Genomic DNA, 26,447 nt, shown 5'->3' on the forward strand with positions numbered 1-26,447 from the left:
TCTCGACCTGTCTCGACTAGTGTCGACTAGTCTCGACTCAGTCTGAACCAGTCTCGACCTGTCTCGACTAGTCTTGACCTTCAAATTTAATTTTACTGGTATAAAGAAGCCCATCTAACTAAATTAAATACTGATCTTACAAAATTCAAGCTTATTAGGTAGTTTGATTACTGGCGGTGAAATTAAAAAAAAAAAATTTACAATAGGTAAAAAAAAATAAAAATTATTATATAAATTCAGATAGGCATCTTTAAATTTTCTAATAACTTTTTCAAATCAACTTGGATTTTCATCAAACTATGCACCTATCTAAGATATATATCAAGCTTACTGAATCCCATGTCATTTACTTTTTTGTTGTATAGCTATGAAATTTAAGAATTAAAGTCCTCTCGGTAAAAAAGCTAGGATTTGCAATTCAGACAAAATAGAGATAGGCATCTTTAATTTTTTAAATAATTTTTTCAAAATCACTTGGATTTTCATCAAACTATGCAGCTATCTTAGATAAATATCAAGCTTACTGAATCCCATTTCATTTACTTTTGTTTTGTATAGCTGTAAAATTTAAGAATTAAAGTCATCTCAGTAAAAAAGCTAGGATTTGCAATTTGGACAAAATAGAGATAGGCATCTTTAATTTTTTTAATAACTTTTTCAAATCAACTTGGATTGTCATCAAACTATGCAGCTATCTTCAATATATATCAAGCTTACTGAATCCCATTTCATTTACTTTTGTTTTGTATAGCTGTAAAATTTAAGAATTAAAGTCAGTTCAGTAAAAAAAGCTAGGATTTGCAATTTGGACAAAATAGAGACAGGCGTCTTTAATTTTTTTAATAACTTTTTCAAATCTACTTGGATTGTCATCAAACTATGAAGCTATCTTTGATATATATCAAGCTTACTGAATCCCATTTCATTTACTTTTTTATTGTATTGCTGTAAAATTTAAGAATTAAAGAAATGTTGGTAAAAAAAGATAGGATTTGCAATTCGGACAAAATAGAGGTAATACACTTTAAATTTTCTAATAACTTTTTCAAATCAACTTGGATTTTCATCAAACTAGATTGAAATAAATTTTTACTGTAACTTTGGAACACATTTCTTTTTTTAAAAGGTTTTCAAGGATTGTTATGAAAGTTCATGATATTAATTTTTTGTTTTACTACAAAAAAAGGGGTTTATTTTGTTTAAGCTGATTTGAAAAAGATATGAAATCTTATTTAAAGAAAGATATATTTCTAATATCAAAGCTTTTTGACCTACATGTAGATTAATTAAATTCTTAAATTTGACAGAAATACACCAAACTAAATAACAACTTATGGTTTAGTAAGATATTTAGCAAGAATATTGCAAAGATAGTTATAGAGTTTGATGAAAATCTAATTTGATTTCAAAAAGTTATGAAAAAATTAAAGTGTACCATCTCTATTTTGTCAAAACTGCAAATCCTAGCTTTTTTACCTAGAATACGTTGATTCTTAAATTTTACAGCAATACAACTAAAATCTAAATAACCTGGGATTCAAGAAGCTTGATTTGAAAAAGTTATTAAAAAAATTAAAGTGTACTATCTCTATTTTGTCCGAATTGCAAATTCTAGCTTTTTTTACCAACATTACTTTAATTCTTAAATTTTACAACAGTACAACAAAAAAGTAAATGAAATGGGAATCAGTAAGCTTGATATACATCTAAGATAGCTGCATAGTTTGATGACAATCCAAGTTGTTTTGAAAAAGTTATTAAAAAAATTAAAGATGCCTATCTCTATTTTGTCCAAATTGCAAATCCTAGCTTTTTTACTGAGCTGACTTTAATTCTTAAATTTTACAGCAATACAACTAAAAAGTAAATGAAATGGGATTGAGTAAGCTTGATATATATCTAAGATAGCTGCATAGTTTGATGACAATCCAAGTTGTTTTGAAAAAGTTATTAAAAAAAATAAAGATGCCTATCTCTATTTTGTCCAAATTGCAAATCCTAGCTTTTTTTACCGAGATGACTTTAATTCTTAAATTTTACAGCTATACAATAAAAAAGTAAATGAAATGGGATTCAGTAAGCTTGATATATATCGAAGATAGCTGCATCGTTTGATGACAATCCAAGTTGATTTGAAAAAGTAATTAGAAAATTTAAAGTGTACTATCTCTATTTTGTCAAAACTGCAAATCCTAGCTTTTTTACCTAGAATACGTTGATTCTTAAATTTTACAGCAATACAACTAAAATCTAAATAACCTGGGATTCAAGAAGCTTGATTTGAAAAAGTTATTAAAAAAATTAAAGTGTACTATCTCTATTTTGTCCGAATTGCCAATTCTAGCTTTTTTTACCAACATTACTTTAATTCTTAAATTTTACAACAGTACAACAAAAAAATAAATGAAATGGGAATCAGTAAGCTTGATATACATCTAAGATAGCTGCATAGTTTGATGACAATCCAAGTTGTTTTGAAAAAGTTATTAAAAAAAATTAAAGATGCCTATCTCTATTTTGTCCAAATTGCAAATCCTAGCTTTTTTACTGAGCTGACTTTAATTCTTAAATTTTACAGCAATACAACTAAAAAGTAAATGAAATGGGATTGAGTAAGCTTGATATATATCTAAGATAGCTGCATAGTTTGATGACAATCCAAGTTGTTTTGAAAAAGTTATTAAAAAAAATAAAGATGCCTATCTCTATTTTGTCCAAATTGCAAATCCTAGCTTTTTTTACCGAGATGACTTTAATTCTTAAATTTTACAGCTATACAATAAAAAAGTAAATGAAATGGGATTCAGTAAGCTTGATATATATCGAAGATAGCTGCATCGTTTGATGACAATCCAAGTTGATTTGAAAAAGTAATTAGAAAATTTAAAGTGTACTATCTCTATTTTGTCCGAATTGCAAATCCTAGCTTTTTTTACCAACATTTCTTTAATTCTTAAATTTTACAGCAATACAATAAAAAGGAAATGAAATGGGATTCAGTAAGCTTGATATATATTGAAGATAGCTGCATAGTTTGATGACAATCCAAGTTGATTTGAAAAAGTTATTAAAAAAATTAAAGATGCCTATCTCTATTTTGTCCAAATTGCAAATCCTAGCTTTTTTTACTGAGATGACTTTAATTCTTAAATTTTACAGCTATACAAAACAAAAGTAAATGAAATGAGATTCAGTAAGCTTGATATATATCGAAGATAGCTGCATAGTTTGATGACAATCCAAGTTGATTTGAAAAAGTTATTAAAAAAATTAAAGATGCCTATCTCTATTTTGTCTGAATTGCAAATCCTAGCTTTTTTACCGAGATGACTTTAATTCTTAAATTTCATAGCTATACAACAAAAAAGTAAATGAAATGGGATTCAGTAAGCTTGATATATATCTCAGATAGGTGCATAGTTTGATGAAAATCCAAGTTGATTTGAAAAAGTTATTAGAAAATTTAAAGATGCCTATCTGAATTTATATAATAATTTTTATTTTTACCTATTGTAAAAAAAAGATATTTTTATTTCACCGCCAGTAATCAAACTACCTAATAAGCTTGAATTTTGTAAGATCAGTATTTAATTTAGTTAGATGGGCTTCTTTATACCAGTCAAAACTAAATTTGAAGGTCAAGACTAGTAGAGACAGGTCGAGACTGGTTCAGACTGAGTCGAGAATAGTCAAGACAGGTCGAGCCTTGGTCAAGACCATTTTAGACTAATTAAGTAAAGTCGAGACCTAGTCGAGTACACTTAAGTACAGTTAAGTCCAGTCAAGACAATGTCGAGACTAGTCGAGTAAAATGTGTGCTCAATTTTACTGGTCGAGCACAAAAACTGGTCAATTCAGACTCTGAGCAGTTTGTAGTGTATGAGAATAAGTTACCAACATAAAATACATAAGATCTGTTCTTATAAGGATAGAGGAGATACTAATGTGTCAATAACACAACTATAAGTCATAAAAAGACAGGACAGTACTATTGCTAAAAAGACAATACCATGGCGAAAAATACAGTACCATGGCTATTTAAAACGACAGTACCATGGATAAAAACACAGTATTAGAGCTAACAAAAAAATGATAAAAAGACAGTATTAGAGCTAAAAAAAAAATTATAAAAAGACAGTACCATTGCTACAAAGACAGTATCATGGCTAAAAAAAGACAGTACTATGGCGAAAAAAATTGATAAAAAGACGACTGTCCACGAAACAATACATAAAAAAACTGAAGATTGATCCCTGATAATAAAATCGATTTCATGTCTCATACATCATGTACATGTAATATGAAAGTAATTATGTCACTGTGACTATAACATTCAAATTGAAATATGAAACCAAACAATTTGATGACAAAATAAGCATTCTGTGAGTATTGCATGGCAATAAATCATGAGTCCCCAAATGGTTAAAATATTCATTGTATTTGAACAAAATTCTAACTTGATCTATGACTTTTCATGGTGTAAACTATTTAACAAATATCAAGTCAATATCTTCGAGCATGACGAAAAAAAGTGTTGAAACTGATTATTTAAATGAATTTGCTTTGGCCATATTTGACATAACTTTTCTGAATTTTCAAATTCTTATGCTATTCAACTTCATACCAAATTTAGACTTTCAACTAATTCAGGACCACCTATAAGTCTCATGTAAATGCATGGTGTAAAAGAAAGGCGAAAGATAACATAAGGACATTCAAACTCAAACATGTAAGTCGAAAATAAACTGACAACACCATGGCTAAAAAAAAATAAAACAGACAAACAAAAAAATGATCGCCGCAGGAGATATTTTTCTTGTCGGCATGATAAACTCGTAGGAAGTCTGGTTTGTTTCAATTATAACAAAACAAATGAATTTATGTTGTACATTGTGTACAAGCAAGTATGATACACGATCCTTACAAGATTGTGGTTTAATTAACATTACTGGTACCAATGTTACTACACCAGAGAAATGAATATTTTTTCAGAAAGTAGGGATCAGTATTTATCATAAAAAGTAAAATCACTAAAATACTGAACTTAGAGGAAAATCAATTCGGGAAATCCATTATCACATGGCAAAATCAAATAAGAAAACGCATCAAACACGAATGGACAAGAACTGTCATATTCCTGACTTGGTACAGACATTTTCAAATGTAGAACATGGTGGATTAAACCTGGTTCTATAGCGCTTACCCTCTCACGTTAATGACAGTCTCATCAAATTTCGTTATATTTACATTAATGCGTTATATAAACAACCACAATAAATAAAATAGTCAAAATATGGGTACATCAGTCATAAGCATGTTGAATCTGATTGAAGTATGATGGAATTTTGGCAACAAAGGGAAATAACTTATTATTTTTCAAATAATGTCAACAGAAACTAACTTTTACAAAAGAGAGGAATTGAGATAATCACTGGATAATCCAGTTTGTATCCCAAATAATGACATAAGAAAAACTTTAACTGGTCAACATCACGAACTGGTAGACAAATGTGATATCTTAGTGTCTAAACCTGATTTATGACAAGAGCAACTTTTAATTGGTCAGCATCACGAGCTGGTTGACAAATGAGGTGAATCAGTGTCTTAACTCCCTAGCGACATGTTTACACTGTCTTAGATCTTAAGATTTCGGTATAGAAGGGGGAGGGTGCAGCCAAATGAGGTGTAACAGTATCTCAACTCACTAGCGACATGTTTACACTGTCTTAGATATTTAGATTCAAGTATAGGAGGGGAAGGGTAGACGAATGAGGTATGTCAACTCACTAGCTCCATGTTTACACTGTCTTAAATCTGAAGATTCATGTAGAAGTGGTGAGGGGACAGACAAATGATGTGTATCAGTATCTCAACTCACTAGATCCATGTTTACACTGTCTTAAATCTGAAGATTCATGTAGAAGTGGGGAGGCGACAGACAAATAATGTGTATCAGTATCTCAACTCACTAGCGACATGTTTCCACTGTTTTAAATCTTAAGATTCCGGAAGAAGTGGGGAGGGGGTAGACGAATGAGGTGTACCAGTGTCTCAACTCACTAGCGACATGTTTACACTGCCTCGGATCTGAAGAGTCAACTATAGGAGGTGGAGGGGTAGACAAATGAGGTATATTAGTGTCTCAACTCACTAGCGACATGTTTACACTGCCTCGGATCTGAAGAGTCAACTATAGGAGGTGGAGGGGTAGACAAATGAGGTATATTAGTGTCTCGACTCACTAGAGACATGTTTACACTGTCTTAGATCTTTAGAGTCCAATATAGGAGGGGGAGGGTAGACAAGTGATGTGTATCAGTATCTCAACTCACTAGCGACATGTTTACAATGTCTCAGATATTAAGATTCAAGTATCGGAGGTGAAGGTAAACACATGAGGTGTTCCAGCATCTCAACTCACTAGCGTCATATTTACATTGTCTTAGATCTTGAGATTCCAGTATAGAAGGGGGAGAGTGGAGACAAATGAGGTGTATCAGTGTATCAAATCACTAGCGTCATGCTTACACTGTCTTAGATCTTGCGATTCCAGTATAAGAGGGGAGGGTAGACAAATGAGGTGTATCAGTAGCTCAACTCACTAGCGACATGTTCACATTGTCTTAGATTTTAAGATTCCAGTATAGGAAGGGGGAGGGTGTAGACAGATGAGGTGTATCAGTATTTCATCTCACTAGCGACATGTTTACACTGTTTTAGATCTTAAGATACCAGTATAGGAGGGGGAGGGTGGAAAAAAATGAGGTGTATCAGTATCTCATCTCACTAGCGACATGTTTACACTATCTTAGATCTTAAGATACCAGTATAGGAGGGGGAGGGTGGAAAAAAATTAGGTGTATCAGTATCTCATCTCACTAGCGACATGTTTACACTGTCTTAGATCTTAAGATACCAGTATAGGAGGGGGAGGGTGGAAAAAATGAGGTGTATCAGTATCTCATCTCACTAGCGACATGTTTACACTGTCTTAGATCTTAAGATACCAGTATAGGAGGGGAAGGGTAGACGAATGAGGTATGTCAACCCACTAGCTCCATGTTTACACTGTCTTAAATCTGAAGATTCTTGTAGAAGTGGGGAGGGGACAGACAAATGATGTGAATCAGTATCTCAACTCACTAGCGACATGTTTACACTGTTTTAAATCTTAAGATTCCGGTAGAAGTGGGGAGGGGGTAGACGAATGAGGTGTATCAGTATCTCAACTCACTAGATCCATGTTTACACTGTCTTAAATCTGAAGATTCATGTAGAAGTGGGGAGGGGACAGACAAATGATGTGAATCAGTATCTCAACTCACTAGCGACATGTTTACAATGTCTCAGATATTAAGATTCAAGTATCGGAGGTGAAGGAAAACACATGAGGTCCATACACTGCCTCGGATCTGAAGATTCAACTATAGGAGGTGGAGGGGTAGACAAATGAGGTATATTAGTGTCTCAACTCACTAGCGACATGTTTACACTGCCTCGGATCTGAAGAGTCGACTATAGGAGGTGGAGGGGTAGACAAATGAGGTATATTAGTGTCTCAACTCACTAGAGACATGTTTACACTGTCTTAGATCTTTAGAGTCCAATATAGGAGGGGGAGGGTAGACAAATGATGTGTATCAGTATCTCAACTCACTAGCGACATGTTTACAATGTCTCAGATATTAAGATTCAAGTATCGGAGGTGAAGGTAAACACATGAGGTGTTCCAGCATCTCAACTCACTAGCGTCATATTTACACTGTCTTAGATCTTGAGATTCCAGTATAGAAGGGGGAGAGTGGAGACAAATGAGGTGTTTCAGTGTCTCAAATCACTAGCGTCATGCTTACACTGTCTTAGATCTTGCGATTCCAGTATAGGAGGGGAGGGTAGACAAATGAGGTGTATCAGTAGCTCAACTCACTAGCGACATGTTCACATTGTCTTAGATTTTAAGATTCCAGTATAGGAAGGGGGAGGGTGTAGACAGATGAGGTGTTTCAGTATCTCATCTCACTAGCGTCATGTTCACATTGTCTTAGATTTTAAGATTCCAGTATAGGAAGGGGGAGGGTGGAGACAGATGAGGTGTATCAGTATCTCATCTCACTAGCGACATGTTTACACTGTCTTAGATCTTAAGATACCAGTATAGGAGGGGGAGGGTGGAAAAAAATGAGGTGTATCAGTATCTCATCTCACTAGCGACATGTTTACACTGTCTTAGATCTTAAGATACCATTATAGGAGGGGGAGGGTGGAAAAAAATTAAGTGTATCAGTATCTCATCTCACTAGCGACATGTTTACACTGTCTTAGATCTTAAGATACCAGTATAGGAGGGGGAGGGTGGAAAAAATGAGGTGTATCAGTATCTCATCTCACTAGCGACATGTTTACACTGTCTTAGATCTTAAGATACCAGTATAGGAGGGGTAGGGTGGACAAAAATAAGGTGTATCAGTATCTCATCTCACTAGCGACATGTTTACACTGTTTTAAATCTTAATATTCCAGTAAAGGAGGGGGGAGACATAAATGAGGTGTATCAATACCTCAACTGATTAGCAACATGTTTACACTGTCTTCGATCTTAAGATACCGGTGTAGGAGAGGGAGGGTGGAAAAAATGAGGTGTATCAGTATTTCATCTCACTAGCGTCATGTTCACATTGTCTTAGATTTTAAGATTCCAGTATAGGAGGGGGAGGGTGGAAACAAATGAGGTATCAGTATCTCAACTCACTACCGAAATGTTTACAATGTCTTCGATCTTAAGATACCGGTAAAGGAGGGGGTAGACACATGAGATGTATTAGCCTCTCAACTAACTAGTGACATGTTTACACTGTCTTAGATCTTAATATTCCAGTATAGGAGAGGGAGGGTGGAGACAAATGAGATGTATCAGTAGCTGAACTCACCAGCGAAATATTTACACTGTCTTAGATCTTAATATTCCAGTATAGGAGGGGAGGGGGAGGGTGGAGACAGATGAGATGTATCAGTATCTTAAAGGGGTAGACGAATGAGGTGTATCAGTATCTCAACTCACTACCGACATGTTTACACTGTCTTAAATCTTAAGATTCCAGTATAAGAGGGAGAGGGAATAGACAAATGAGTTGTATCAGTAGCGACATGTTTACACTGTCTTAGCTCTTAAGATTCCGGTATACGATGGGAGTGGGTAGACGCATGAGGTGTCTCAGCTCACTAGCGACATGTTTACACTATCTCTGATTATAAGATTCCAGTATAGGAGGGGAGGGGTAGACACATGAGGTGAGTCAGTATTTAAACTCACTAGCGATATGTGTACCCTGTCTCAGATCTTAAAATTTCGGTATAGGAGGGGGAGGGTGCAACCAAATGAGGTGTAACAGTATCTCAACTCACTAGCGACATGTTTACACTGTCTCATATCTTAAGATACCGGTATAGGAGGGGGTAGATGTATGAGGTTTATCAGTATCTCAACTCAGTAGCGACATGTTTATAGTGTCTCAACTCACTAGAGACATGTTTACACTGCCTCGGAACTTAAGAGTCCACTATAGGAGGGGGAGGGGTAGCTAAATGAGGTATATTAGTGTCTCAACTCACTAGAGACATGTTTACACTGTCAGATCTTTAGAGTCCACAATAGGAGGGAAAGGGGTAGATAAATGATGTGTATCAGTATCTCAACTCACAAGCGACATGCTTACAATATCTCAGATATTAAGATTCAAGTATCGGAGGTGAAGGTGAACACATGAGGTGTTCCAGCATCTCAACTCACTAGCGTCATATTTACACTGTCTTAGATCTTGCGATTCCAGTATAGGAGGGGAGGGTAGACAAATGAGCTGTATCAGTAGCTCAACTCACTAGCGACATGTTCACATTGTCTAAGATTTTACGATTCCAGTATAGGAAGGGGGAGGGTGCTTATATCTTGAGATTCCAGTATAGAAGGGGGAGAGTGGAGACAAATGAGGTGTATCAGTGTCTCAAATCACTAGCGTCATGTTTACACTGTCTTAGATCTTGCGATTCCAGTATAGGAGGGGAGGGTAGACAAATGAGCTGTATCAGTAGCTCAACTCACTAGCGACATGTTCACATTGTCTTAGATTTTAAGATTCCAGTATAGGAAGGGGGAGGGTGGAGACAGATGAGGTGTATCAGTATCTCATCTCACTAGCGTCATGTTCACATTGTCTTAGATTTTAAGATTCCAGTATAGGAAGGGGGAGGGTGGAGACAGATGAGGTGTATCAGTATCTCATCTCACTAGCGTCATGTTCACATTGTCTTAGATTTTAAGATTCCAGTATAGGAGGGGGAAGGTGGAAACAAATGAGGTGTATCAGTATCTCGACTCACTACCGAAATGTTTACACTGTCTTCGATCTTAAGATACCGGTATAGGAGGGGTTGACACATGAGATGTATTAGCCTCTCAACTAACTAGCGATATGTTTACCCTGTCTCAGATCTCAAGATTCCAGTATAGGAGAGGGAGGGTTAGACACATGAGGTGTATCAGTATCTCAACTCATAAGCGATATGTTTACACTGTCTAAGATTTGTAATTTTACTGATTGCAACATTTTGACTTTGTGAAACTTGCATACAGGGGATGCATACATAGCAAGTCGCGATTATTCTCAATTTGTTTAGTGTTCGTCCGATTCTCTCAGTTTTTGTTCGATATGTTGTTTTGCCTTTCTTAAAATGACGGTACAATACTAGAACATCACTTATTTTTCTGAAAATGTCCTGCACCAAGTCAGGAAAATGAAAATTATTATCTTATAGTTCGTTTTTGTGTTGAATGGTCGGTTTTTTTTTGTTTTGTTTTTTTGCACTGAAATTTTTTCTGTTATTTGGTTAATTTTCTCTTATAATTGATATGTTTCCTTAAGTATTAGTTTGTAACCTCAAAATTCGTTTTCTCTTAATCGATTTATGACTTTAGAAAAGCGGTATACTACTGTTGCCGTTATTTAACTACAATTATCTTATTTCGAAATTAGAATTTAAGTTTGAAACCACAAATCAGACAGCAACCTATCCAACATTTATCATTTTTATTCAGTTAACATAAATATTCAATCAAAAATATACAAAGACATTGATATGTACAATTTATCAAATAAAAATATACATTAAATAAGTCATTTAATGAATAATAACTTATCATACAATACCTCTTAATTATGAATTTCATCAATTATTATAACTGTGTCATATCTAACTTCATTCTCTAATATAGATATAGAAAACAAATGATTATTGAATAAATCACAGATGTTGGATTCTGTAATTTACAGTATTTTTGAAATTTGAACATATTTTTTTTTGTAAATCCTTTCAAAAGCACTTTTAGTTTACGAACCAAGTAATAAAGGCATGAAAAATATCTTTAAAAAAAAGAAAACTTTAAAAAATCAGCAAGAGTGCACACTACACATGCTGAAATGTTCTGCCTTTTTTCTATAAATGATTTTTTTTTATGAAAATCTGTTATATCATTAACATGATTAATACAAAGGTTTTTCGTCCATAATCACTTACACTTAACAATATGGAATGTTAACGTTCTTATGTGAAAATGAGGTCATGGTGAGACAGACATGTCCACCTTCATGACCTTGTAATCATTCCATACACCAAATACAGTGTTTCCATTTCTAATATTACCTAGTACATGTAAGAAACAGATCATACAACAAAATCTTAATATTGATCAATGAACCATGACACTGGTCAAGGTCATATGAACCCAGTCAGACATGAACACTTGAAAGTCATTGCAAACAACATGTGTAGTTAACCTATACTGCTTAATGTATTTAATGAACAGACAAAAGTACCATAACTTAGTACTGACATATGTAGTTCACCTATACTGCTTAATGTATTTGATGAACTGACAAAAGTACCATAACTTTTTATTGACCGATGTAGTTAACCTATACTGCTTAATGTACTTGATTAACTGACCAAAGTACCATAACTTATTATTGACCGATGTAGTTAACCTATACTGCTTAATGTACTTGATGAACTAAAAAAAGTACCATAACTTATTAATGACAGATGTAGTTAACCTATACTGCTTAATGTATTTGATGAACAGACAAAAGTACCATAACTTATTAATGACAGATGTAGTTAACCTATTCTGCTTAATGTATTTGATGAACTAAAAAAAGTACCATAACTTATTAATGACCAATTTAGTTAACCTATACTGCTTAATGTATTTGATGAACTAAAAAAAGTACCACAACTTATTAATGACAGATGTAGTTAACCTATACTGCTTAATGTATTTGATGAACAGACAAAAGTACCATAACTTATTAATGACAGATGTAGTTAACCTATTCTGCTTAATGTATTTGATGAACTAAAAAAAGTACCATAACTTATTAATGACAGATGTAGTTAACCTATACTGCTTAATGTATTTGATGAACAGACAAAAGTACCCTAACTTATTATTGACAGATGTAGTTAACCTATTCTGCTTAATGTATTTGATGAACTAAAACAAAGTACCCTAACTTATTATTGACAGATGTAGTTAACCTATACTGCTTAATGTATTTGATGAACAGACAAAAGTACCATAACTTATTATTGACAGATGTAGTTAACCTATTCTGCTTAATGTATTTGATGAACTAAAAAAAGTACCATAACTTATTAATGACAGATATAGTTAACCTATACTGCTTAATGTATTTGATGAACTAAAAAAAGTACCATAACTTATTAATGACAGATGTAGTTAACCTATACTGCTTAATGTATTTGATGAACTAAAAAAAGTACCATAACTTATTAATGACAGATGTAGTTAACCTATACTGCTTAATGTATATGATGAAATGACAAAAGTACCATAACATATTATTGACAGATGTAGTTAACCTATACTGCTTAATGTATCTGATGAACTGACAAAAGTACCATAACTTATTATTGACAGATGTAGTTAACCTATACTGCTTAATGTACTTGTTGAAATGACAAAAGTACCATAACTTATTATTGACAGATAAACCCAGGGCAAAAAGATGTGTACAGCTAAAAGAGGGGCAAAAGATATAAGAGGAACAGTCGAACTCATAGATCGAAAATAAACTGACGCAGCCATGGCTAAAAACGAAGACAAACAGATAAATAATAGTACACAAGACACATCATATAAAACTAAAGTCTAAGCAATTAACGATTGTACAAGCAACAAGTATATAAATATATTTTTGCTTAAGTCTCCTGTTACCCCTTCAATATTGAGCAAAGGGTAAAGTTGTTTTCATTTAAGGGTCAGTTTGATCTGTGTTTACACCATGTTGATTTCTTCGTAAAATTAGATCTAAATTAACAGTGCTTGTTCAAAATTGGCTTAAAAATTTTAGTGTTAGGGTAGGCTCTAAAAATAAGGTTAGGGAGAGTAAGCAGACACGCTTGTATTATTTTGTATAGCCTAATCATTAAATTATTTACAACAATGTGTGGCATTAAATATCATTTTCTGCAGATTTCATTTCTGACAGACTGTACATTGAAGAATATGTTACTTCCATTGGCTCAAACCCGTCTTGATCTATTTTTTCTGCATTCGTTGTATTTTCAAAGCAATGTTGTCCACCTACAGATTCAAGAACTTGCTGTTCACCTACAGATTCAAGAACTTGCTGTCCACCTACAGATTCAAGAACTTGCTGTCCACCTACAGATTCAAGAACTTGCTGTTCACCTGCCGATTCAAGAACTTGCTGTTCACCTACAGATTCTTGACCCTGAGGTCTAGTCACAGTTTCAACACCCTGTGGTAAACATGCAGTTGCTAGCCCTTGTTGTGTATAGATATGAATTGTCTCCCTTTCTGCGTGACCTTTCAATAGGTCATACTGATTATGATACGTCTTTGAATGCTCAGTATTTGCCGGATCTAAAACAAACATTGTTGTTCCGTCTTGGTCTGTTATAGGTACAGGTATGTAACGCATCATTCCGTTTTCTGTGATTTCAGCCAAGACTACCTTGCTTTCTTGCATATCATCATTTCTCAGAATCATAATTTGGTGGTTGTCGGTAAGTGCTAGATTTGATTTGTCTTCAAAATTAGAGACCTCAGAAACATGGGGTTCTGCTGTAAACACTTCTGGTTGTAAAATTCCCCCCTCTATATCTGATGGCAACTAGAATGAACAAAAGAAAGTTATATATATGTAACATGGTTATATGCTGAAATAACACATTTTTGAAATTCAAAGATAAATGAAAAAAGAGTTGTAATGTTTAAAAAGTATAACATTTTTTTTAATACAGTACTATTACATGTATTATTTGTTCATGTTGTATACCAATACCAATATGCAATACCAATCAACAATTAACTTGATTAAAATGTTCAAAACTAAAAGCCAATTGAATAAACAAGGAAACATTGACTAGGACTGTACATTGCTGTTGGAACATTTGGTCATTTTTTAAATTTATATCAGAGATATGTGGTTCTTGTGGTTGAAGAACTAAGAAAACACAAAGAAAAGAAAAAAATTAAACATGTTAAAAGTACATTTTTTGGCCTAAATGTGAAAAGAGAGAAATTTATATAAATATATATGGGCAAACAACTCACCTGTTGTATCTCTTTATCAACATTTTTAATAATTTCACATTCATCATTTATGCCACCATCTTTGTTAATGTTGACAACTCCACATTTATCATTCTGGCTGTCATCTTTGAGTATGTTTATAATTCTACAGCTACGTTCCTGACTGGCATGTTTGTTTTTATGATCTCTACCCAAGATTTCTTTACAAGTATCAACAACATTGATGATTTCTCCATTGCCATCTTGAATTCCGACATTTTTAACAGCGCTTACAACTTTGACAATTTCTTCGCTACCATCATGGCTTCCATCTTGTTTCTTTACAGTAATATTACGTACATCATTCAGCATATCTTCAACAATGTTATCAACTAGAAAATCTACAATTTTATCGGATTTAACTTCTTCTTCATTTTCCGTCTTAAGAGAAAAGTCTGATTGTGTTCCTTTATGATTGATGTGTATTTCTTCTGGTCCTTCGATGTCGGCTGATACATGCTTAACTTTCCAACTCGTGTTTTCAGGTTTGTTCGGTTCTTTTGCTTTTGGTTTTTTCTCCTGTTTAATTTTGTTCACGCCTGGTGGTGCTACTAAACGAATTGAACTCTCATTCAACATTAAACTATGATCAAAAATTTGAGTGGAATCTTCCTTAAAGGTTGAAATATTTTTATTTTCTTGACCTTTGAACTTGCACTGCTTTTTCATGTGACAATTAACATTAGCATACTGACTAAAACCTTTCCCACAGAATTTACATATAAAAGGTTTTTCACCAGTATGGGTAACTTTGTGTTGTGTCAGATGGTTATGACAACGGAAAGATCGACCACATTCAACACATTTGTAAGGTTTAGCTCCAGAATGAATGCGGAAATGAATTTGAAAGTCAATTTTACGTGGGAATATTTTTCCACATTCATTACAAGGGAATTCTTTATATTGGATGGGTTTCCCTTCTTTCCCATGCTTTTCCTTATACAAATGTTCCTGAAAACGAGGTTTGGATTTAAATTTTTGTCCACATACGTCACAAAACCAAAAATGATTTTCATGAATAGCCCTTTGATGATTTCTTAAATTCCCTGCCGTCTTGAAAGAACTGCTACAAATATGACATAAATATGGTCGTTCGTTTGTATGGACACGTGAATGTTTATCCAATTCAGACTTACACCAGAATAACTTTCCACAATATTCGCATGAAACATTTTTCTGATATGCATCATTATGTTTTGTTTTCATGTGATAACTTAAAGTTTTTTCCGATTTCAGAATCTGATGACAGATACTGCATTTCAAAGGTGGATGAATGTTGTGAACGTATTCATGAGCTTTCAACTTGTGGCCATTTGCAAATGTTTTTCCGCAAATTTTACAGCCATATTTAAATGAACCATCCTCAGATGCAAAAATATTATGAGTCTTGTTGAGATGTTCTTTTAACTCATCAACTGAGGACATATTTTCTTCACAGTGAATGCAATATGTTTTATGAGTCAATCTTAGATGCTGACTCAAACCATTTAGTTTTTTGTAACCTTTCTGACAGAGTTTACATTTTACAGACTTTGTTGAATCAAGAGACCCATCGTCTGAATTATCAGTTTGTGTTTCGATTTCTTCCTCTGATTTTATCTCAACGTCCTTTATAATTGCACTTGTAGTATAACTTTTAGCTTTCTGTACTGATTTCTTTTTTGTTTTCTTGCATTTTATAGACCCTTGTACACGCTTCAGAGACGTCTCTTTATCATGTTTATGTTGAGTTTTCATGTGATAATGAAATTTGTGTTCAGTTTTAAGATTAAGATTGCAAAGTTTACATGTCGTGTCAGATTTGATCTTCACATAACCTATATTTGATATGGTAGGAGCATCACTATCGGCTTTCTTCTCTCTGTTAGAATTTTTCTTTTCTTTCTTCTTGTTTTTCAGATATACTTGTAAAGATTTTAAATTCTTATTACAGTTCTTTAAGTTTTTCTTCTCCTTGATTGTTTTTGTGTGTCTCTGTACTGGTTTAAGTCTCAACCTTTGACTTTTCCGGGTACCGGTTTCTGTGTCCTCGGTTTCCATGGTTTCTTTCTTTATTGATGTTTCTCCATCTGTTGTCTTTCCCATTTTCTTAATTGACAGCTGTCTAAAAAGAAAAAGTAAAAGAGAGATTTGGTCTTTGTTATTGTTATCATGTTTAAGATGTCACTGGTTAGTAATTTGTGTGAACAGAATGCTCATCTGGCGTATTTACTTTTAAACCTGGTACCTTTTGTAATAAAATCAACGGTACCAATTTTGTTGCACCAGATGCGCATTTTGACAATACATGTCTCGTCAGTGATGCTCGTGGCAAAAATATTTGAAATCCAAAGCATATATAAAAGATGAAGAGCTATAATCCAAAAGGTCCAAAAAGTATAGCCAAATTCGTGAAAGGAATCAGAGCTTTGCATGTGATTATTTGTGTGTTTCTCTGTCCTATATAAGCGTACATATTTAGTTTTATTTCGTTACTTAAAAAGGCTTTTGTCTTGACTGAGCTTTATCATTTGTCTATTGACAGGGATGGTATATATTTAGTTTTATTTCCTATCTTAGACAGGTTTTTGTCTTGACGCACAGAGCTTTATCATTTGTCTATTGACCAGGATGGTACATATTTAGTTTTATTTCGTATCTTAGAAAGGTTTTTGTCTTGAGGCACAGAGCTTTATCATTTGTCTATTGACCAGGATGGTACATATTTAGTTTTATTTCGTATCTTAGAAAGGCTTTTGTCTTGACAGAGCTTTATCATTTGTCTATTGACTGGAATGGTACATATTTAGTTTTATTTCGTATCTTAGAAAGGCTTTTGTCTTGACTGAGCTCTATCATTTGTCTATTGACTGGGATGGTTCATATTTAGTTTTATTTCGTATCTTAGAAAGCTTTTTGTCTTGACAAGAGCTTTATCATTTGTCTATTGACTGGGATGGTACATATTTAGTTTTATTTCGTATCTTAGAAAGGCTTTTGTCTTGACTGAGCTCTATCATTTGTCTGTTGACTGGGATTGTACATATTTAGTTTTATTTCATATCTTAGAAAGGCTTTTGTCTTGACTGAGCTTTATCATTTGTCTATTGACCAGGATGGTACATATTTAGTTTTATTTCATATCTTAGAAAGCTTTTTGTCTTGACTGAGCTTTATCATTTGTCTATTGACCAGGATGGTACATATTTAGTTTTATTTCATATCTTAGAAAGGCTTTTGTCTTGACAGAGCTCTATCATTTGTCTGTTGACTGGGATGGTACATATTTAGTTTTATTTCATATCTTAGAAAGGCTTTTGTCTTGACTGAGCTTTATCATTTGTCTATTGACCAGGATGGTACATATTTAGTTTTATTTCATATCTTAGAAAGGTTTTTGTCTTGACTGAGCTTTATCATTTGTCTATTGACAGGGATGGTATATATTTAGTTTTATTTTGTATCTTAGAAAGGTTTTTGTCTTGACTGAGCTTTATCATTTGTCTATTGACAGGGATGGTATATATTTAGTTTTATTTCGTATCTTAGAAAGGTTTTTGTCTTGACTGAGCTTTATCATTTGTCTATTGACCAGGATGGTACATATTTAGTTTTATTTCGTATCTTAGAAAGGTTTTTGTCTTGACGCACAGAGCTTTATCATTTGTCTATTGACCAGGATGGTACATATTTAGTTTTATTTCGTATCTTAGAAAGGTTTTTGTCTTGACTGAGCTTTATCATTTGTCTATTGACAGGGATGGTATATATTTAGTTTTATTTTGTATCTTAGAAAGGTTTTTGTCTTGACTGAGCTTTATCATATGTCTATTGACAGGGATGGTATATATTTAGTTTTATTTCGTATCTTAGAAAGGTTTTTGTCTTGACTGAGCTTTATCATTTGTCTATTGACCAGGATGGTACATATTTAGTTTTATTTCGTATCTTAGAAAGGTTTTTGTCTTGACGCACAGAGCTTTATCATTTGTCTATTGACCAGGATGGTACATATTTAGTTTTATTTCGTATCTTAGAAAGGCTTTTGTCTTGACAGAGCTTTATCATTTGTCTATTGACTGGGATGGTACATATTTAGTTTTATTTCATATCTTAGAAAGGCTTTTGTCTTGACAGAGCTCTATCATTTGTCTATTGACTGGGATGGTACATATTTAGTTTTATTTCGTATCTTAGAAAGGCTTTTGTCTTGACTGAGCTCTATCATTTGTCTATTGACTGGGATGGTTCATATTTAGTTTTATTTCGTATCTTAGAAAGCTTTTTGTCTTGACGAGAGCTTTATCATTTGTCTATTGACTGGGGTGGTACATATTTAGTTTTATTTCGTATCTTAGAAAGGTTTTTGTCTTGACAGAGCTCTATCATTTGTCTGTTGACTGGGATGGTACATATTTAGTTTTATTTCATATCTTAGAAAGGCTTTTGTCTTGACTGAGCTTTATCATTTGTCTATTGACAGGGATGGTATATATTTAGTTTTATTTTGTATCTTAGAAAGGTTTTTGTCTTGACTGAGCTTTATCATTTGTCTATTGCCAGGGATGGTATATATTTAGTTTTATTTCGTATCTTAGAAAGGTTTTTGTCTTGACTGAGCTTTATCATTTGTCTATTGACAGGGATGGTACATATTTAGTTTTATTTCGTATCTTAGAAAGGTTTTTGTCTTGACGCACAGAGCTTTATCATTTGTCTATTGACAGGGATGGTACATATTTAGTTTTATTTCGTATCTTAGAAAGGTTTTTGTCTTGACTGAGCTTTATCGTTTGTCTATTGACAGGGATGGTATATATTTAGTTTTATTTTGTATCTTAGAAAGGTTTTTGTCTTGACTGAGCTTTATCATTTGTCTATTGACAGGGATGGTATATATTTAGTTTTATTTCGTATCTTAGAAAGGTTTTTGTCTTGACTGAGCTTTTTCATTTGTCTATTGACCAGGATGGTACATATTTAGTTTTATTTCGTATCTTAGAAAGGTTTTTGTCTTGACTGAGCTTTATCATTTGTCTATTGACCAGGATGGTACATATTTAGTTTTATTTCGTATCTTAGAAAGGCTTTTGTCTTGACAGAGCTTTATCATTTGTCTATTGACTGGGATGGTACATATTTAGTTTTATTTCATATCTTAGAAAGGCTTTTGTCTTGACAGAGCTCTATCATTTGTCTATTGACTGGGATGGTACATATTTAGTTTTATTTCGTATCTTAGAAAGGCTTTTGTCTTGACTGAGCTCTATCATTTGTCTATTGACAGGGATGGTATATATTTAGTTTTATTTCGTATCTTAGAAAGGTTTTTGTCTTGACTGAGCTTTATCATTTGTCTATTGACCAGGATGGTACATATTTAGTTTTATTTCGTATCTTAGAAAGGTTTTTGTCTTGACGCACAGAGCTTTATCATTTGTCTATTGACCAGGATGGTACATATTTAGTTTTATTTCGTATCTTAGAAAGGCTTTTGTCTTGACAGAGCTTTATCATTTGTCTATTGACTGGGATGGTACATATTTAGTTTTATTTCATATCTTAGAAAGGTTTTTTGTCTTGACAGAGCTCTATCATTTGTCCATTGACTGGGATGGTTCATATTTAGTTTTATTTCGTATCTTAGAAAGCTTTTTGTCTTGACGAGAGCTTTATCATTTGTCTATTGACTGGGGTGGTACATATTTAGTTTTATTTCGTATCTTAGAAATGTTTTTGTCTTGACAGAGCTCTATCATTTGTCTGTTGACTGGGATGGTACATATTTAGTTTTATTTCATATCTTAGAAAGGCTTTTGTCTTGACAGAGCTCTATCATTTGTCTGTTGACTGGGATGGTACATATTTAGTTTTATTTCATATCTTAGAAAGGCTATTGTCTTGACTAAGCTTTATCATTTGTCTATTGACAGGGATGGTATATATTTAGTTTTATTTCGTTTCTTAAAAAGGCTTTTGTCTTGACAGAGCTCTATCATTTGTTTATTGACCAGGATGGTACATATTTAGTTTTATTTCATATCTTAGAAAGGCTTTTGTCTTGACAGAGCTCTATCATTTGTCTGTTGACTGGGATGGTACATATTTAGTTTTATTTCATATCTTAGAAAGACTTTTGTCTTGACTAAGCTCTATCATTTGTCTATTGACAGGGATGGTATATATTTAGTTTTATTTCGTTTCCTAAAAAGGCTTTTGTCTTGACAGAGCTCTATCATTTGTTTATTGACCAGGATGGTACATATTTAGTTTTATTTCATATCTTAGAAAGGCTTTTGTCTGGACTGAGCTCTATCATTTGTCTATTGACTTGGATGGTACATATTTAGTTTTATTTCGTATCTAAGAAAGGCTTTTGTCTTGACTGAGCTTTACCATTTGTCTATTGACTGGGATGGTACATATTCAGTTTTATTTCATATCTTAGAAAGGTTTTTGTCTTGACAGAGCTCTATCATTTGTCTGTTGACTTGGATGGTACATATTTAGTTTTATTTCATATCTTAGAAAGGCTTTTGTCTTGACAGAGCTCTATCATTTGTCTGTTGACTGGGATGGTACATATTTAGTTTTATTTCATATCTTAGAAAGGCTTTTGTCTTGACTAAACTTTATCATTTGTCTATTGACAGGGATGGTATATATTTAGTTTATTTCGTTTCTTAAAAAGGCTTTTGTCTTGACAGAGCTCTATCATTTGTTTATTGACCAGGATGGTACATATTTAGTTTTATTTCATATCTTAGAAAGGCTTTTGTCTTGACTGAGCTCTATCATTTGTCTGTTGACTGGGATGGTACATATTTAGTTTTATTTCATATCTTAGAAAGACTTTTGTCTCGACTAAGCTTTATCATTTGTCTATTGACAGCGATGGTATATATTTAGTTTTATTTCGTTTCTTAAAAAGGCTTTTGTCTTGACAGAGCTCTATCATTTGTTTATTGACCAGGATGGTACATATTTAGTTTTATTTCATATCTTAGAAAGGCTTTTGTCTTGACAGAGCTCTATCATTTGTTTATTGACCAGGATGGTACATATTTAGTTTTATTTCATATCTTAGAAAGGCTTTTGTCTTGACAGAGCTCTATCATTTGTTTATTGACCAGGATGGTTCATATTTAGTTTTATTTCATATCTTAGAAAGGCTTTTGTCTTGACAGAGCTTTATCATTTGTCTATTGACTGGGATGGTACATATTTAGGTTTATTTCGTATCTTAGAAAGGTTTTTGTCTTGACGCACAGAGCTCTATCATTTGTCTATTGACAAGGATGGTTCATATTCATATTTAGTTTTATTTCATATCCTAGAAAGGGTTTTCTCTTGACGCACAGAGCTCTATCATTTGTTTATTGACCAGGATGGTACATATTTAGTTTTATTTCATATCTTAGAAAGGCTTTTGTCTTGACAAAGCTCTATCATTTGTCTATTGACTTGGATGGTATATATTTAGTTTTATTTCGTTTCTTAAAAAGACTTTTGTCTTGACAGAGCTCTATCATTTGTTTATTGACCAGGATGGTACATATTTAGTTTTATTTCATATCTTAGAAAGGCTTTTGTCTTAACTCTATCATTTGTCTATTGACTTGGATGGTTCATATTTACTTTTATTTCATATCTTAGAAAGGCTTTTGTCTTGACAAAGCTTTATCATTTGTCTGTTGACAGGGATGGTATATATTTAGTTTTATTTTGTATCTTAGAAAGGTTTTTGTCTTGACTGAGCTTTATCATTTGTCTATTGACAGGGATGGTATATATTTAGTTTTATTTCGTATCTTAGAAAGGTTTTTGTCTTGACTGAGCTTTATCATTTGTCTATTGACCAGGATGGTACATATTTAGTTTTATTTCGTATCTTAGAAAGGTTTTTGTCTTGACGCACAGAGCTTTATCATTTGTCTATTGACAGGGATGGTACATATTAAGTTTTATTTTGTATCTTAGAAAGGTTTTTGTCTTGACTGAGCTTTATCATTTGTCTATTGACAGGGATGGTATATATTTAGTTTTATTTCGTATCTTAGAAAGGTTTTTGTCTTGACTGAGCTTTTTCATTTGTCTATTGACCAGGATGGTACATATTTAGTTTTATTTCGTATCTTAGAAAGGCTTTTGTCTTGACAGAGCTTTATCATTTGTCTATTGACTGGGATGGTACATATTTAGTTTTATTTCATATCTTAGAAAGGCTTTTGTCTTGACAGAGCTCTATCATTTGTCTATTGACTGGGATGGTACATATTTAGTTTTATTTCGTATCTTAGAAAGGCTTTTGTCTTGACTGAGCTCTATCATTTGTCTATTGACAGGGATGGTATATATTTAGTTTTATTTCGTATCTTAGAAAGGTTTTTGTCTTGACTGAGCTTTATCATTTGTCTATTGACCAGGATGGTACATATTTAGTTTTATTTCGTATCTTAGAAAGGTTTTTGTCTTGACGCACAGAGCTTTATCATTTGTCTATTGACCAGGATGGTACATATTTAGTTTTATTTCGTATCTTAGAAAGGCTTTTGTCTTGACAGAGCTTTACCATTTGTCTATTGACTGGGATGGTACATATTTAGTTTTATTTCATATCTTAGAAAGGTTTTTTGTCTTGACAGAGCTCTATCATTTGTCTATTGACTGGGATGGTTCATATTTAGTTTTATTTCGTATCTTAGAAAGCTTTTTGTCTTGACGAGAGCTTTATCATTTGTCTATTGACTGGGGTGGTACATATTTAGTTTTATTTCGTATCTTAGAAAGGTTTTTGTCTTGACAGAGCTCTATCATTTGTCTGTTGACTGGGATGGTACATATTTAGTTTTATTTCATATCTTAGAAAGGCTTTTGTCTTGACAGAGCTCTATCATTTGTCTGTTGACTGGGATGGTACATATTTAGTTTTATTTCATATCTTAGAAAGGCTATTGTCTTGACTAAGCTTTATCATTTGTCTATTGACAGGGATGGTATATATTTAGTTTTATTTCGTTTCTTAAAAAGGCTTTTGTCTTGACAGAGCTCTATCATTTGTTTATTGACCAGGATGGTACATATTTAGTTTTATTTCATATCTTAGAAAGGCTTTTGTCTTGACAGAGCTCTATCATTTGTCTGTTGACTGGGATGGTACATATTTAGTTATATTTCATATCTTAGAAAGACTTTTGTCTTGACTAAGCTCTATCATTTGTCTATTGACTTGGATGGTATATATTTAGTTTTATTTCGTTTCTTAAAAAGACTTTTGTCTTGACAGAGCTCTATCATTTGTTTATTGACCAGGATGGTACATATTTAGTTTTATTTCATATCTTAGAAAGGCTTTTGTCTTAACTCTATCATTTGTCTATTGACTTGGATGGTTCATATTTACTTTTATTTCATATCTTAGAAAGGCTTTTGTCTTGACAAAGCTTTATCATTTGTCTGTTGACAGGGATGGTATATATTTAGTTTTATTTTGTATCTTAGAAAGGTTTTTGTCTTGACTGAGCTTTATCATTTGTCTATTGACAGGGATGGTATATATTTAGTTTTATTTCGTATCTTAGAAAGGTTTTTGTCTTGACTGAGCTTTATCATTTGTCTATTGACCAGGATGGTACATATTTAGTTTTATTTCGTATCTTAGAAAGGTTTTTGTCTTGACGCACAGAGCTTTATCATTTGTCTATTGACAGGGATGGTACATATTTAGTTTTATTTCGTATCTTAGAAAGGTTTTTGTCTTGACAGAGCTTTATCATTTGTCTATTGACATGATTGACAGGGATGGTATATATTTAGTTTTATTTCGTATCTTAGAAAGGCTTTTGTCTTGACAGAGCTTTATCATTTGTCTATTGACTGGGATGGTACATATTTAGTTTTATTTCATATCTTAGAAAGGCTTTTGTCTTGACAGAGCTCTATCATTTGTCTATTGACTGGGATGGTACATATTTAGTTTTATTTCGTATCTTAGAAAGGTTTTTGTCTTGACTGAGCTTTATCATTTGTCTATTGACATGATTGACAGGGATGGTATATATTTAGTTTTATTTCGTATCTTAGAAAGGCTTTTGTCTTGACTGAGCTCTATCATTTGTCTATTGACAGGGATGGTATATATTTAGTTTTATTTCGTATCTTAGAAAGGTTTTTGTCTTGACTGAGCTTTATCATTTGTCTATTGACCAGGATGGTACATATTTAGTTTTATTTCGTATCTTAGAAAGGTTTTTGTCTTGACGCACAGAGCTTTATCATTTGTCTATTGACCAGGATGGTACATATTTAGTTTTATTTCGTATCTTAGAAAGGCTTTTGTCTTGACAGAGCTTTACCATTTGTCTATTGACTGGGATGGTACATATTTAGTTTTATTTCATATCTTAGAAAGGTTTTTTGTCTTGACAGAGCTCTATCATTTGTCTATTGACTGGGATGGTTCATATTTAGTTTTATTTCGTATCTTAGAAAGCTTTTTGTCTTGACGAGAGCTTTATCATTTGTCTATTGACTGGGGTGGTACATATTTAGTTTTATTTCGTATCTTAGAAAGGTTTTTGTCTTGACAGAGCTCTATCATTTGTCTGTTGACTGGGATGGTACATATTTAGTTTTATTTCATATCTTAGAAAGGCTTTTGTCTTGACAGAGCTCTATCATTTGTCTGTTGACTGGGATGGTACATATTTAGTTTTATTTCATATCTTAGAAAGGCTATTGTCTTGACTAAGCTTTATCATTTGTCTATTGACAGGGATGGTATATATTTAGTTTTATTTCGTTTCTTAAAAAGGCTTTTGTCTTGACAGAGCTCTATCATTTGTTTATTGACCAGGATGGTACATATTTAGTTTTATTTCATATCTTAGAAAGGCTTTTGTCTTGACAGAGCTCTATCATTTGTCTGTTGACTGGGATGGTACATATTTAGTTATATTTCATATCTTAGAAAGACTTTTGTCTTGACTAAGCTCTATCATTTGTCTATTGACAGGGATGGTATATATTTAGTTTTATTTCGTTTCCTAAAAAGGCTTTTGTCTTGACAGAGCTCTATCATTTGTTTATTGACCAGGATGGTACATATTTAGTTTTATTTCATATCTGAGAAAGTTTTTTGTCTTGACTGAGCTCTATTTTATGTGGGTTAAAAGCTCATTAGAGCTTATGTTTGTCTATGTTTTATATACCATGCAGACTCTAAATAAAGCTTATTTATTATTGTCTATCATATATAACCATTGACCGGGATCCGGAATGGTACATATTTAGTTTTATTTCGTGTCTTGACTGAGCTCTATCATGTATATTGGGATGGATAAATACATTATTTGTGTTTGAGTACATGATAAAAAAATCAAGATGCAAATTTGCCAGTGTGGGCTGTGTACAGGACAGGTGTACACCATTCCGAACTGTGTCTGCTTCTTTTCTCTGCATATTAAGTCAGGACTTTTTTATATATAAAAATATGTGACTATGACAACTTAATTTACCACTAAAACTGCAAAATAACTAAGGAGTTGGAACAAATTCAGCTGATTGACGAAATCTTCACCTTTTCAAAAACAGGAAATAGTTATTCTAATATAAGGCCAATACAGGTAGAGACGACGTAAATTATCCGGATTGAATTAGGAAATAAAAGGTTCAACCAGAGACTTAATTTCTATATTACCAGAGACACCTGTAACTTACATTTCACATTATGATATACATATCTGCCTGGTTCAACACTAAATAAACATGATAAAATACTGGAAACAAGCTCTTTTTT

At 32.9% G+C, this 26,447-nt stretch overlaps 1 protein-coding gene across 1 annotated transcript; it reads right to left on the bottom strand.

Annotated features, from left to right (window-relative positions):
• Window positions 1-11,207: 11,207 nt before the first annotated feature.
• LOC134691419 (zinc finger protein 888-like) lies at window positions 11,208-26,252 on the bottom strand. Its single transcript, XM_063551942.1, has 3 exons — window positions 26,167-26,252; window positions 14,654-16,775; window positions 11,208-14,210 (listed from the first exon to the last, which is right to left on the bottom strand). Exons 2-3 carry the CDS (start codon window positions 16,754-16,756, stop codon window positions 13,527-13,529), a joined length of 2,787 nt encoding a protein of 928 aa, XP_063408012.1. The 5' UTR covers window positions 16,757-16,775; window positions 26,167-26,252; the 3' UTR covers window positions 11,208-13,526.
• Between the last annotated feature and the right edge of the window lie 195 nt (window positions 26,253-26,447).

This window comes from Mytilus trossulus, chromosome 11 (assembly GCF_036588685.1).
Source record: "Mytilus trossulus isolate FHL-02 chromosome 11, PNRI_Mtr1.1.1.hap1, whole genome shotgun sequence".
Taxonomy (NCBI): domain Eukaryota; kingdom Metazoa; phylum Mollusca; class Bivalvia; order Mytilida; family Mytilidae; genus Mytilus; species Mytilus trossulus.

Coding starts and splice junctions, on each gene's coding strand:
- LOC134691419 (XM_063551942.1), bottom strand. CDS start 16,756: ATGGGAAAGACAACAGATGGAGAAACATCAATAAAGAAAGAAACCATG. Junction 14,211..14,653: donor TTGATAAAGAGATACAACAG/GTGAGTTGTTTG, acceptor TGTTCATTCTAG/TTGCCATCAGATATAGAGGG.